Source organism: Phalacrocorax aristotelis, chromosome 9 (genome assembly GCF_949628215.1).
Source record: "Phalacrocorax aristotelis chromosome 9, bGulAri2.1, whole genome shotgun sequence".
In the NCBI taxonomy this organism is placed as follows: domain Eukaryota; kingdom Metazoa; phylum Chordata; class Aves; order Suliformes; family Phalacrocoracidae; genus Phalacrocorax; species Phalacrocorax aristotelis.
Genome location: NC_134284.1, coordinates 35,843,007 through 35,857,291, shown reverse-complemented (window position 1 = coordinate 35,857,291; position 14,285 = coordinate 35,843,007). Strand labels below are relative to the sequence as shown.

The window sequence follows — 14,285 nt, the reverse complement described above, 5'->3', positions numbered from 1 at the left end:
TGGTGATCAAAATCAATTGTACCAGGAATCATTTGAAAACAGGCTCAGAAGTATTATGTGGACTCTGTTCCTCCAGGTAAGCCCCTCAAAAAACAGAAATGGGAGAGAGTGGGAAGGAAGGAGAGTTAGTCCAAAAGCTGATGCAAGTCTCATGTTTGATTTAAGCAGAAAGTTTTCATGTAAAGAATGATGAAGTAATAAAACGAAGTCTTTCCAGCAGCTCTTCACACATCTGATGCCTTAATGTATGCATGTTTATATTTCCTGTTATCCTTTCTGTCACTGAAGATCAGAAGATATATTGAACTGCAGTCCTTCTCTTACAAAGATTTGAGCTGTAATAGCTGTTTGACTGTAAATCTCAGAATGGAGAGCTGCACAGAGTTTACTGTAACAGCAGTGAGCTGTGAACATGTCACCCTTAATGCCTTTCATCATGCTAGAAAGCTAATCCTGAGACAAAGCAGATCCTGGTTAATGTTTACTAGGCTGCAAATAAATGATCATGCCATAGGTAAGTAGGATGTCTAAGGAGTGCTTGTAGCTCAAAGGGAAATGCAAACCTTAAGAGGCTTGATGCTTTTAAGCCAATTAAGAATCATCTTCAGACTATCAGCTAAATGATTAAATATAGTAGAGAGCACTTAGAAATACCTGAGAAACTACAAGAAAACTTTGCATATGGCAAGTGACGATGCTATAACCTGGCTGTGTGCTTCAGTCTCCCAAAAAAGGGTTGAGTAGAAAGGCATTTTCATTTGTTAAACCTATGTTAAAGGACTGAATCTTAGACATAAATGTCCAACTGATGCTGTGTTTTGAAGTCAAAATGAGATTGATGTAATTATGCATCTGTCAATCTGTTGACTCATGAGAATGTAAAGATTATAATACATTGATTTCCCAGGGACCAAGAAACTGAAAACTACTCCATCTTCTGCCTAATGCCTAGGAAAGGAAAGTCAGCGAGGAGGTCTTGAACAGGATCTTCTTGAAACCTTAATTTCCAACATAACAGCAACTTACGTTCTTCCCTTTCTTTAATAGACGTCCTCCGTACTGAACTGTGTTATTCCAAGATGATTAAATATTTTTAGTTCTAGAGGCCAGGAAGTTGCCCTTTCCCCACCCTACCCCAAGCATCTAGCTGTGTACAGGTACAGCAGAAGAAATTAAGTAATTGCATTTTGCTTTCTGCTCGTATAATTTGTTCCTCATCTCCTTCAAAGCCATCTGAAGGAGCAGGAAACTGAATAGACTTGTCATGGAAGACAGATCTGTTCCACTAGCTGTCAGCTGAACCATACTTTATTGTTACATTTGCCCTCTTGCAGGGATGAAATTTCTCAGGCAATGCACAAAAGTCCTCACGTTCTGCTATTCTTTAGCCTGTTGGCCTCTGAAGGCATTTTCAAAATGCTAGTTAACATTCTCTTCCCTTGGACAGAAAAGGGCTAGCATGTACTTGATCAGAGGAGGCCGTAGCTATCCTGAAAACCTTGCTGCTTCCCAAAATGCCCTGAGAGACTCTACATAGCTCTAATGGCCAACTTTGGAAGTCTCTCAAACTCACTAACTGGCTGAGTTCTCGGGTAAAACTACTCTTATTCTGACTTAAATGACAAGTCTAGTTTCTGCCTCAAAGGATCTGCAAGCTGGAGAAAGGCTTATTCTAATAGATCTATGGACTACCCTAGGAGAAAAGGAATTGTAAGGTAAGGCAAGATATATTTCCCTACTTCTCAGCTATTGTTTTGTAGTATCCAGGGGAATCACAAATATCAGTCAAGTGTATGTGAGCCATTGAAAATATTGCTACAATCTAAAGCAAAGAAATTCTTTCTTATATTCCCCCCTTTATGTTTCTAAGGCTATTACTTTTTTCATCTCAAAACACAGGCAGATATGCAAGTGTATTGATTTCCTGTTGTTCTTATTGACACATTTTATTATTTTTATGGCAGACGGTAAAGGGTCATAAAACTTCGTTGTTGCTAGTTGTAATTTTGTGAACGGGCTTGCCTTCTGGAAAAGAGAGAAAGACACAGATGTGATGAACTTTTTGTGGGATATTATGCACTGAGTACAGTACCTACTAGAATATTTTAAAGAATAAGTGACCAGGCAGGAGGATGCATAGTTCTGATCAGGACACAAAGGAAAATAATGAGAGGAAACTATATGTAGAGTATTATACCTTCTGCAATACCCCCCGTGAATTCTATGGGTGAAAATTGAATACATTTGCAGGAACTGAATATCACCTATTAAACTACTATTATAAGCTACAATTAGCCCCATACTGCCGTTGCATTACTGTAGATATTCCTGACAGGTAGCTTTCTGAGAGTTGCATGGGTTTTTTGAGAAGAAATGCTTTTCATCTGCCACGTAATACAGAGTTGTTTTAAGGCACATGGGTACAGTTTTCTTCAAAATATTGTTGCTTGGAAAATTCTGTCCTGGGAAGGCCTCGCTGCAATATTTTGCTCACTGTTTGCTTAATATAACACAACTGTGATTTTATTTATTTGTTTTAGCAAACTAGAATGAATGATTTGCACTGCCTGAATTTAGACACTTGGACTTGGTCTGGAAGGTAAGTTCCTCTCTTACACTTACAGTTGAACGTAGCAGATTGAAACATATTGTTAAATAGTTCCAGTGCTAATTTTGTAGCTTTTCCAAGAGGAGAATGGGAGTTTGGGGGCTATTTTAACAGCTGTTATATTGTGATTTCAATTTAATTTAATTTGATAGTGGTTACTAAGCTTTTTCTGTTCTGCACCAAAGCGTTGATGATGCTATTTTAAGCACAGCATGTAGTGATTTAACATCCTCATTTTCAGGATGGGTACATTTATCCATATGGAACTTTAGTTTCAATGTCTCTTTGAACACTGTTTTTACTCTCTCTATTTGGCTTATTATGGTACAGAATGGGGATGGATCCATATCTTCCCACCCCCCCACCCCCCCCACTCCATGATAAGCATCTTAACCATTTTTTTTTAAATCAAGTAAAAAGCATGACATAGACATTTCAATTTTAAACTAAATCAGGTATTAGTATACTACCTAAGATCTGTTTGTCTGCACGTAGCATTTATCACACAGCTTACTTACTACATGTGTAGCATCAGTGGATATATTGTTAGCTGATAGACAAACCAGGAGATAAACAGTAACTGGTGGGTGATAACCACTGTTGTGTTCCTATTCTCAAGGTAATCTAATAGTACTTTCATAAAAGACCATAAAATACGCCTTTCTTGAGTATGTGTCAGTACTGGTGATGCTCCAGGGCTTTGTGTGCTTCATGCACCTACGACGGGCATCTTTAATTGCCTGTGACTGCTGATCATCTGATCCTGCAGCGTGTTCCTCTGCCCTCGGAGCCAGGAGCAAGGCCATGGAGCAGACACAATCCTCCGTCCATTCCTTCTTGCTGCTGATGGCAGCAGGACAAAGAAGTCCCACACTGTCCTTTAAAAAAACCTTCTCTTTGAAGATTTCTTTAATTAGCACTTAGGATTAATGAATAAGTTTAATTCCCCTTTTTCTTTGCTGGCTGTTCTAAAATAAACAATGTTCTACCTCAATTATAGCATTGTCCCTCTTTCGAGTGTGAGCTTTACCTCTGAGTGGATTGATTATTCAGATTATTGCTTTAGCTGCATGCTTTTTTTGTTGTTGTTTCATTAGCAGTTGCCGTTTGGCTTGCTTTATATTGCTTTAAAAACAGGAAACCTGTGACAGTTGAGTGACAAGTCCATGAGAGGAGCTTCAAACCCTGAAAGAGGAGTGTCAATGTATAAGTTCTGTCTTAGTCCTCATCAGCCTGTGTTCCCTTTAGTTTGGCATATGAAATCTAATACTGAAGTTTTAAAAAAGTGTTCCTGTTCTTGACCTGAATACAGCTGGATGATTTTACATACGTACGCACACATGTCCTTACACTAAGGATGGTAATACTAAATGCAGCCATTCCTAGAAACTGAAGATTGAAGATACTCAATTATTTCTGTACTGTGATCCAAGAATAGCTCACGAGACTTACCCATGATTTAGTATAGACTCTGATCATTATAAATTTAGGAGCCTACTAACCAGCCAATCTATAGCACCTCTGCAAAGAGTCTTTGAGAGACTGAAAAAAGGTATTTCAGAGAGACTAAAAAAAAGAGATTTAAGAGATTGGGGGAAAAAAAGAATCTTTGCAGAGTGTCTGCTGCTGTGGCGGTACCTCACAGGAGGTAAAGCGTTCATATTTATCTGTATCTAGAGAATGAACCAATCAAAGGCTGGCCTTGATAGGAAGCTTCCTGGGACTGAGCACTGTTCTTCCCTTACTAAAGTGACTGATCTTGTGGAAACTTGAGAAATATAATTCAGACTAGCACAGATGGTAGAATTTAGATTAGCCATTATCAACTGCAAATCAGCAAGGGGGAAAAAAGGGCACTTTCCTAGGGCTAGATGATGTTTTCTCCAGATAATTTATTTGTGGTTATTAATTATCTACTATGGTAAAATCATCTCATATTCCAAGCCACCTATCAGCATGCACAAACATCCACTATCTCTTAGTGTGATTTCATCTCCTAATTGCAGGAGGAGCAAAAATCAGTGTATCTTTCAGGACAATATCAAATTAGTATTTACATTTTGGCTCCAGTTTACAGTCTGTCTTTGCGCAAATTATTTGGAAAATGTTTTCTGGCTACGCACTTCTTTTCATGAAATCAGTAGTGGTGACTGTATTAGAAATTGGGCATTTGTAGCGATCATCTCCAATATAAAGAACCTCATCCCAAAAGTCCCATGATTCCACACACAAACATTGTAAAATAAGACAGAGTATATAAACAGGCCCAGGTTTTTTTATATCCTCTTTTTCTTTTTTTTTTCTTTTTTTTTTTTTTGGTCTGACATTTATATAGCAAAGAAATGCTTGCTGAGACCAATAAAGTTATGTATTAAGAGCGTGAAGTGAAGAAAATCGCTCTATATCCATTCAGTACCAGCAGTAGTTTTGAATCGTTCTAATCAGACAATCCATCTCTAGCTGAAAACTGCCTCTAAAAAGCCCTAGTGTCATTCCAGTATTTTATAGGTGGGGAAATTCCTCCAGGCTTGTTTGCTGTCAGCGGAGTTATTTTCTCCTCTAGATGTTTCTTGCAAGGAATTTTTCCTTTCTTATGCTACAGCTCCAAATTCCTTTCTACTGAAATTTCCAATCCAATGATGAATTAAAAATTGGGCACGATACAACCTTCCTGCTCTTGGTAAAGAATTATCTCAGCCTTTCTGCAGCTGCAGAGAGATTGCCTTTGATTGCCCGTGTGAATTATCACCAAAGGAGACTTGAGGATTTAATACAGATTTAAAAGTTTGGCCGCCTGAATGATGCTGACCAAGACAAGTTGACTGCAGTGTTTGAAGTTCTTCTGTAATGTACAGATCTCCCAGGGAGGAGGACTTGGTTTCTGCAGTCCAACATTCAAATTCACTCGCTGGATACCCTCTCCTAAAAGAAAAATTCCAAATGCAGTGATGATTTTATTTAAAGCTTAATGGCTTTTCATTAACCAGTCATATCAACTCTATGCAGGTTTCTTAAGGAGTTGCATAATATTAACCTATTAATCCAGAAATATCTTCCAGCCTGAGACTGCAATATTTATTTCAGTTGCCACTACCCAGAAGTTAACCTTGCCTTCCCTGAGCTGCACTGACCTGTTGTTCAAAATGTTCAATATTATGTTTTTTCTGTTACTGTAATTATTTTTGTAGCAGTAGCTTGAAAGATTGAAGCATTATCACCCATCAGTAGCTGGTATATATTTTTCTAAACGTCAAAGCCTGTTGTATCTCAGCACAGTCTGTCTCTTTTGCCAATTTTAGCAGCATCTTATACAAGAGTTTTGCAAAGCAGGCACTCAAACATTGTGACTTGGCTTCAACTTCAGTGCCAAATTTAGTAGGACAGTTTTGCACTCCCTGTTTAATTAGGTATGATTCTTCAGTCTTTGCTTCCAGATGGAGAACTGCTTAGCAGTCACTGCTAGCGAAATTCCTCTAACTGAACTGCAGATGCCTGTATTACTCACCCTAGGCTTCCTCTGTGCTCAGTTAAGAGAAATAGGCGCTTCTTGGGCACAAGACAACTGCTGCTAAGGTAGACATCTAAAATAATTCACGAGTTGTGCTTTTCAAGGACCTGTGTCTCTTCATTGATTGTAAAGGAAATATAGATGACTGTCTCTGCCCTGTTCATATTGCAGCTTGAGCACACATCTGTGTGTATTACACTCACTTCACTTTAGCAAAGTGGAGGGGGGGGGCGGAAAGTAACTTGTTCTTTGACATACAGTCTACCTGGATTGAGCATTCCTTTCCTACCCACTCTGGACAGTCTTTGTCTAATACTCTGACCCCACAAGAGAGCTTTCAGGTGATTACACCTGCTTTTGCCATCATCTTTCCAAAACGAGGACATAGTGAGTGTGCGGTGGCCTCGATTCTGTGTGTCTAACTTTAGGTACTTTACAACAGAAGTCACCTCTTAGGATCAAGGTAACTAGGAGGGCTGATGCCCTCTGGAGGTCCTTACTCTTCTCTGCTGGATCCTCCTGAGACAACTGCACTCCTAAGTGCCTAAACTAAGATGATGTGAATTCAGGCCACCCGCTATAGGTAATCCCATATGTTCAGGTTCTTCACTGTTCAGATTGTCCTCTCAAGCACACCTAATTGTGCAGCTAAAATGAAATCCATAGATAAAATCTGGAAGAACTATATTTTTTGTAACATGACCAGGTGTTTAGAATAGTAAACCTACATCTGTTTTGTACTTAGGAATTCCACTTTTTACTAAAATTTATCTCAAAGTTTGGGTGATCCACTGTTGAGTTAAAAGGCACAATGGTTGAAGAGGGAGTAGCTTTTGGATAAAAGGTAAAGCCACAATCCTTTATTCATTTAAGCTCATTTTCCTAGGAGTGGAGAGGCTGTAGCCCTTTGGGATTTGTTAAATTTTATCTCAGATAACTGAGTCTGTTAACCTACGTGTACTGTGCAGTTTATTTGAATATATAGGCCTTCCTTTGCTGTCCTAAGTGCCTTCAGTTGTACCTTAAGGAATGGCTTTACTGATTTTAAGAAAACAAAGTAAGAATCACTGCTTTTGTCCTTATATGTGATATTTATATAACTGATTGATCAGGGAACTATTACTACAGGAAATTACTTGGTTTAGATTTGAACACCGTTCTTCTCAAGAGTGAATTCGGATTGCATAAGTGCAGCTTTTTCTCCGGGAAAATAGCCAAGCTTATTCTAGGACACACTAAATTAACTATTAAATTTTCTGGCAGGTTACTTCTCAGCATTCTTTGAAAAATTGTTTCTGTTTATTTGTTTCACCAAGAATTAATATCAGTGGAGAGAAACCAAAAGATCGATCCTGGCACACGCTGACTCCGATAGGAGATGACAGACTTTTTCTTTTTGGTGGACTAAGTTCTGATAATGTTCCTTTAAGTAAGTAATTTAGATATTATAATTCTATTGTACACTTCAGCACTAACCTCGTGTAGTGTGCACATTTATTGTCTTTCTCAAACTACTTATACCTAAATCTTGTTCCAGAATTGTCATGGTGCTTGGATATTTCTCTAGCTATCTTAATATTTTTATAGAAATGTAGGAGCACGTTGTGTAGTACTGTGAGAACACATGATAATAAATCTTTGCTCAAACTGTCATCTAAAAGAATAGAGGCAAGAATCTCATGCATTCCAGTATGAACAAGGGGTAACTTCTGATATCAATAGCAACTGCCATAAGAAGATACAAACAATAATGTCAACATAATGTAGATTTGTGGATGAATGACAAATCAGAGCTAAAAAATGTGAAATAGGAAGTAGGATAGTCTTACAGAGTTCCTTTTCTAGAAAAGGCAACTTTTTTTCATGAAAAAATTTGAAAGTAGTGAAAACAGCTTTAAGTGTCACAGATGTATTCCACTGGGTTTTCAAAGGGACACTGACCTGTTTTCTCAATATATCTAGAAGAGAAAAAGTGTATTTTAATTCTAGATTCCGATGCAGTGAGCTTTCTGTGACCGAATGGTTCAATTACAAAACCTGAAAAGATGCAAGTTAATGTAGAGATGATGTTACTGTTATCTTAGTATAATGTCGTCTTAGAACACAGAATTTTTGTATAAATACATAAAAACGGTAATACTTTGTCCCCAGAAAACGTACTAATGTATGTTCTTATTTGTAGGTGATGGCTGGATTCACAGCGTTACCACAAACGGATGGAAACAACTTACCCATTTGCCTAAGAGTAGGCCTAGGTATAAAAAATAGATAACGTTTGCCGAAATTCAGGTGTTTTAAAGTGTTACATAATTTTAAATTACTGAACAATTTTTTTAAACTACACTATAAGAATATTTTAGAAAATTACTGCAGTATGCTTGATTAGTTTGCTTTACTGATTTACGTCCCTCCGCACCTGAAACAGCATTATTGCTTTCTATATTTGCTATAGTTGATGCTTACTTGCATTATGATGTGTACTCGCGCTAAAAGATTTTTTTTGTGATGAAGGGTCTGGGTGTCCAACTAACCAGGTGTTCTGTAGCAAAATTATTTTTATAACTTTTGAGGAATTAATAACGGATGAGAATAATAAAAGTTTATTAACGTTGATACTTTATTAGAAACATGGGGGAGACAACCATGAAAATGTTGCTGCACCTTTCAGGATTCAAAACTATTATAAAATACCTTGTTTGGTTGTGTTGTTTTTTTTTCCCCTGAGCAGAAGCAGCTAATTACTATTACAGTTTTGCAAATCTGAAATTAGTACTAAGCAGTAAATGGAGTTTTGTTATTTCGAGGACTTAGCTTCCAACCAAAAAGGACCTAGTTTGAGAATACATATTGTTCATACAGGCAGCAATACTGTCTCTTCCAAACTGTTCCCCTTCCCTTTCTAGTTTAAGCCTACAGAAAGAGATTGATTCTTTCTGATTAAAGACAGCAAGTTCCATGTTCTGAACCTGGAGGTTGTTTAGAAGCTGCCATTGAATACTGGTGCTTGCTGTATCAGACCAGAGACACTTTTTTAATGCAATGTTTGAAGCATTCTGTGTATTTATAATGTAAACGCCATTGAATTGATTTGCTCTAGATAGCAAATATTCAGTTTTCATAGAATTAATTCTATACATTCACCCAGGAACTCTCAGCACAATGTTATATCATTCTTTTAGCATAGTATACGATTCTGGTCTGGCGTTTGCATGCTTCCTGCCTTATGTTCTGTTTTCTATTACTGAAATATCTTTACCTCAATTAATTTTCTTCCCGTTTTATCCTATTCTAGGGTGTCTTTTAAATAAACAGCACTGTTAGACCAAGTTTTCTGCTTTCTTATATTTCAAATGCTTTCAAGCCCACATAAACTTGTACCTTAGCTTCCTAGAATATTTTCTGTCTTTTTACAGTCAGTGAACTGATGAAGGGACTGATGACTGCTTTAAATAGCAAAGTATATCATTAGCGGTCAAGGATCATGTTTGTCTTCATGTTCAGTTCCTTACGTGAATGCGTTCATAAAAGTTAACTGCTGGAGTGCACCTTGTCTAATTATTTTTACTGGTGCATCATGAAAAAGGATCAGGAAGGGACAGAATGTGCTCTTTCTACAGGCAGCAGCCCAGGGAGCTGCCGCTCAGCCTTTACTCTGCAATTAAACTGGAATAAGGTTTGTGCCTCAGGTGGCGGCAGTGCTGGACGTTAGGAACCTGGGACTCTTGAGCCCCACGTGGCTTTCAGGCAGTTCAAGGGCAGATCCCATGCTGGGCTATGAAGTGCAACTGTCACTTGGCTGTGCTGGCAGAGAGCCTGTTGAGCAAGCCACTTTCCTTGCTGCGGCGGAAGCGCCAGAGAGGGTTCCTGAGGTTGGCACTGCTAAATTTGCTGAGCACTGTGCTGTACACACAGCCCAGACCCTCCTAAGAGAACAGAGCCTTTTTGAGTCACAGGCTGACAAGAGCCTCAGAGCTCCCTCACATCCAAACATGTCCTGTGGTTCTCTGCCACCTGAAGATTTTGGTACGCAGTTTGTGGGCTGAGGACAGTTGCCTTTCATTGGCCTCATCCTTTATTGCAGTAAATGACCTCCCCCCAGCCCTGTATTTAAAAAAAAATAATTAAAAAAAAGATACTTCAAAACCTTTTTCAGGAAGTCGTAGAAACATGGATAAAAGAAGCCATGCCAAAAGCCTCTCTATATATTGAACTAGCTTGAGTGGGAAGTACGTACTTGTACCATAATTGTATTCCTGTTCTTACACAGGATTATTGCAGGATCTCTGCAGCTGGAAAAGGTTTAAGCTGGTTCTATTGTTTATATGACTTTATAGCAGGACTTAAAATTAACTGGTAATGATATGTATATGAGTACTTCTTTTATATATTTTGATAATATACAGTATATCACACATGCATTAGTGTATTTTCCTGATGCTTCCACAAAATTGATTCCTTTAGATTTTGTAAAGAATAACTTCCCTCACCCTTAATTTTTAGTAATCTCTAAAAAACTGTCTTTCAGGTCCCTGATTCTGTATTTGTAGAAAATATTTTTCTTCTTTCTGTCCACCCGTTGTACCTCAGCTAATATTTTGCATGCCAGGTTAAAATACAGAACAAATTCTATGTTTAACTTCTAGATTCCTGGTGTTTTCGTTACAATGTAATTCTGTTATTCTAGTTGGAAGAGCCATGTAAAAAGGTTATGTGATTCAGCATCTGTATAATTTAAATAACATGCTTTATTAGAATGTTTAGGTGATAAGTTAGAGCAGCTGTGAGAGGACATAAACTCTGTCAGTCTGTAGAAAAAGCATCAGGTTGCAAGCTAGGATGTCAACAAAGTGAAGGCAGGAAAGGCTTCCGAGTGTTCTTCGGTGATGAAGTCCAGGCCAGAGTTTTCCTAATGCAGATAAGGCAGAGACAGACCTATCTACAGGTATGAGGAAGAGAAAAGGTGGGATACAGTTTAGCCTAAGGAAAACGGTGAATAATTGCTGATATGAATGGAGTAAGAAAGTGAGAACGTTTACTTTTGCATGAAAGTTCTAGTGCTGCGTATTATTTTGGTTAAGTAGACTTAAAGGGCCAGAGCTCTGTGCTGATCATCCTCTTGTGTTTACTTCAGTGGCGATACACCAATAGAAAACTTAGATTTTGATCTGCTAATAATAAAAAGTAACTCTAGCAAGGTGTAGCTGCTGAAGTAGCAGAATCTTTGTTAAAGCAAGATTATACAAGTCAGGTTTTGTTTGGTTTTGGGGTTGGTTTTTTATATATATACCATGTGCTTTTATAAGCACAACACAAAACTCGTGGGCGTGATGTAATTGACACGCAGCAAATCGTCCCCCAGAGATTCCTGGGGATCCATAAAATGGCAACAGGATAACTTGGGTTCTGAAGCTCTCGTCCTAGTGTCCAGGGGTAAGAGGCAGTACTGAAACCCCCACAATCTTAAAGCCGTTAGAACTGTAGTTATGAATTCAAGAAATAGTGGAAAATTTAAAAAGAAAAAACAGGAAAGAAAAGCTGTTCTTGGCAAAATTTTGATTTGCGTAGTTATTTTGTATAGTTATGTTGTTTTCTAAAAATTTTCCACTGTGACGTTTTGTTGTAGTGATAAGACAAAGTGTATCCATAGAGTACAGAAAAGTCCAATAATGACAAAAATATATTTTTCTGTACAAAAAGTAATCATTCAGCCAGAGTTTCTCATGAGATGGATAGTCACATTGCTCTCTCCTTTTATAGTGTTAAAGAAATGAGTAATACTGTACTTTTAGGTATTATTTTTTATCTCTGAAGACTTCTTAAATAATGTCTTTGTCTTGGCTTCCTAAGAAGTAAGGGTTGCAATACTGTGCTCTGTGCCTCTCCTGCCCGCGTACGTTATGAATCAATTGACTCATTTCAGTAATACTTGACAAAGAAGTAGGAAGCTCGGAGATACCAAGTCCCACGATACCCTGTGCAAATAAACGGCCAAACAGGGAAGAGCGACTCTCGTCACCGCTTCGCTCCGGTGAGCGCGCGGTGCTTGTTCTCTGTTCTTCCATAAGAACAACCCGTCTCTGTCTTGAGAGACCGGCTGATAAAGAACAGGCTTCATTGTTTCTGCGGCTCACAGAGCAACTTGTAAAATAGATGACTTAAAACTGTAAAATTCTTCCGGGTAAGAAGTGAGGCCAGTAAGACTTCAAGGCTCTGTGCCTCAGTAGTGGAATCACAGGATTAGAAAAGTGACCTTTCCCTTTTAGTTAAAAAGAATTTACATCCTTGCAGCAAAAGAGTCTTTTGAAAATAAACTTATATATGAAGAATGGAGGAGGGTCTATGTGAGGTGAAGCGGTTAATGTCCAAGTACACTTACCGCTTCTCTGAAACCCTGAAAAACATTTTGGTTTTAGATTTGTTTTGCTGATAACACACACCTGCTTGTTGTTACTTGGTCACTAATTCTATTTATAATTTTATTTTTAGATTGTGGCATACAGCCTGCCTTGGAAAAGAAGGGGAAGTGATGGTGTTTGGTGGAAGCAAAGATGACTTGCATTTCATGGACACAGTCAGTAAACTGAATAATGAAATCCTAGAGCTATAATAATTAAAACAGAAAGAAAATAAAGTTGATAAAATTGTTGATACTATTGGGTTCATTCATATACGGTGCGGTGAGATGTGACCTTAGGAATTCTTGGCAAGTAATTTATGAGGTTTTTTTCCTGCCCTTGTTAGGCTCATAGAAAGGAATTTGTTATTCAGATTCTTTAAAAATAATTATTCAAGTAGTCTCAGTTTTAAATTATGCATGTGGTAATAAATGTTACATTAATCTAGAGAATAGCAGTATGGCTGGATAAGTTGTTTGTCATTTTAACACTTCTTTTTTTCTGTTGATCAGGGTCACTGCAGTGACTTGTTGATATTTCAGACTCAACCTTATTCACTCCTCAGGTGAGTTGAGGTTATTGGCACAAAGGCTCTGGCATAAATCATTGTGGCGCTGTGCTTTTACACACAGGTCTTTAGGTTACACATCGTTTACTTAAATCTTTCTTTTGGTTTTGTCTTTTTCTTTTCTTTCTTCTTTCCCCTCCTCCTTCAGGTTGTGTCTTGACTGCATTGGTAAAAACGCAGCTCTCTTGAAGAATCAAATACCATGCTTGCCATCGAAACTATTGCAGCAAGTGTTGAAAAAAATAACCTTCTGGGCTGCAGTTAACCACCGGCAAGAGAAGAAAGCCGAAACTGAAAGACAAAGTCAACTAAATACCACATGAACAATGGCAACGAAACTGTTGAACACTGGTTTATTTGCAGCGTCCAGCAAAGTCTTTTGTTAGTGAACTTTACTAATGCTACAGAACAACTGTATGTTAAGCCGAGTTTCTAAGTGAAGTTTGAGGACAAAGAAAGCCTTTTTATGGAAGTCTCTTTTGTTTTCTGCGTTATAGAAAACCGATAAAACTTGATTTGTATATATTGTTAACTTCTGCTGTTGTAGTCTTAATGGGAGAGTCCATACAACTTGTTCTTTTTGAAGGTGACAGATGGTACAAAATGTTTTCCGTTGGATAAAACACAGCTTAAGTCTAAAATCTTACTCCAGCCTTATGACCTCAGCCTCTCTGAAAACACAAAATTAGTTCAACACAGTATCTTTGGAAGATTCACGCTTGTTGGCCTTGAGAAAGGTAACTAATTTGCTACCACCACGAATCTGATCCTTTGATTCCTCCAGACTCTGTTGTGTGCCCGTCTAGTCGAACGATGGAGCCAGGCGTCCTACTCGGAGTAGGAAAATCAGTGAGCTCACCCCACACCTGCAGGAAAACCTGCGGCGAGCAGTGTTGCCCTTCGTATAGGAAAGCTTACATGCAGTTAGTTCATAATACAGTTTTACTATGTTTCTGTAATCAAGGAGTCCTTTTAGAAATGGGTTGTATATTGTATTTTGGATGTGTAAAGTTTATATTTAACTCTTTGATTTAAAAAAAATGCTTATTTATTGTTTAAAAAGAGCATATGTAGTACTTGCTATTTTTCTGTTTCAAAAATTTAGTTAACAGGAGCACAGTCATTAAAATTTTATAGAGTTGAATCGAGACCAATTTTGCCTAGTTTTTTTGACATTTTTATGATCTGCAGACCTTAATCGGGAAG

At 38.0% G+C, this 14,285-nt stretch overlaps 1 protein-coding gene across 1 annotated transcript in view; it reads left to right on the top strand.

Annotated features, from left to right (window-relative positions):
• The window catches only part of KLHDC1 (kelch domain containing 1), a 32,342-nt gene extending 18,115 nt beyond the window's left edge, over positions 1–14,227 (top strand). Inside the window, exons 8-13 of the mRNA XM_075104397.1 lie at positions 2,541–2,599; positions 7,433–7,545; positions 8,299–8,371; positions 12,603–12,687; positions 13,024–13,076; positions 13,228–14,227. Of these exons, the coding sequence (XP_074960498.1) occupies positions 2,541–2,599; positions 7,433–7,545; positions 8,299–8,371; positions 12,603–12,687; positions 13,024–13,076; positions 13,228–13,402 (558 nt within the window). The 3' untranslated portion in view covers positions 13,403–14,227. The remainder of the gene's footprint in view (positions 1–2,540; positions 2,600–7,432; positions 7,546–8,298; positions 8,372–12,602; positions 12,688–13,023; positions 13,077–13,227) is intronic.
• Positions 14,228–14,285: the final 58 nt, after the last annotated feature.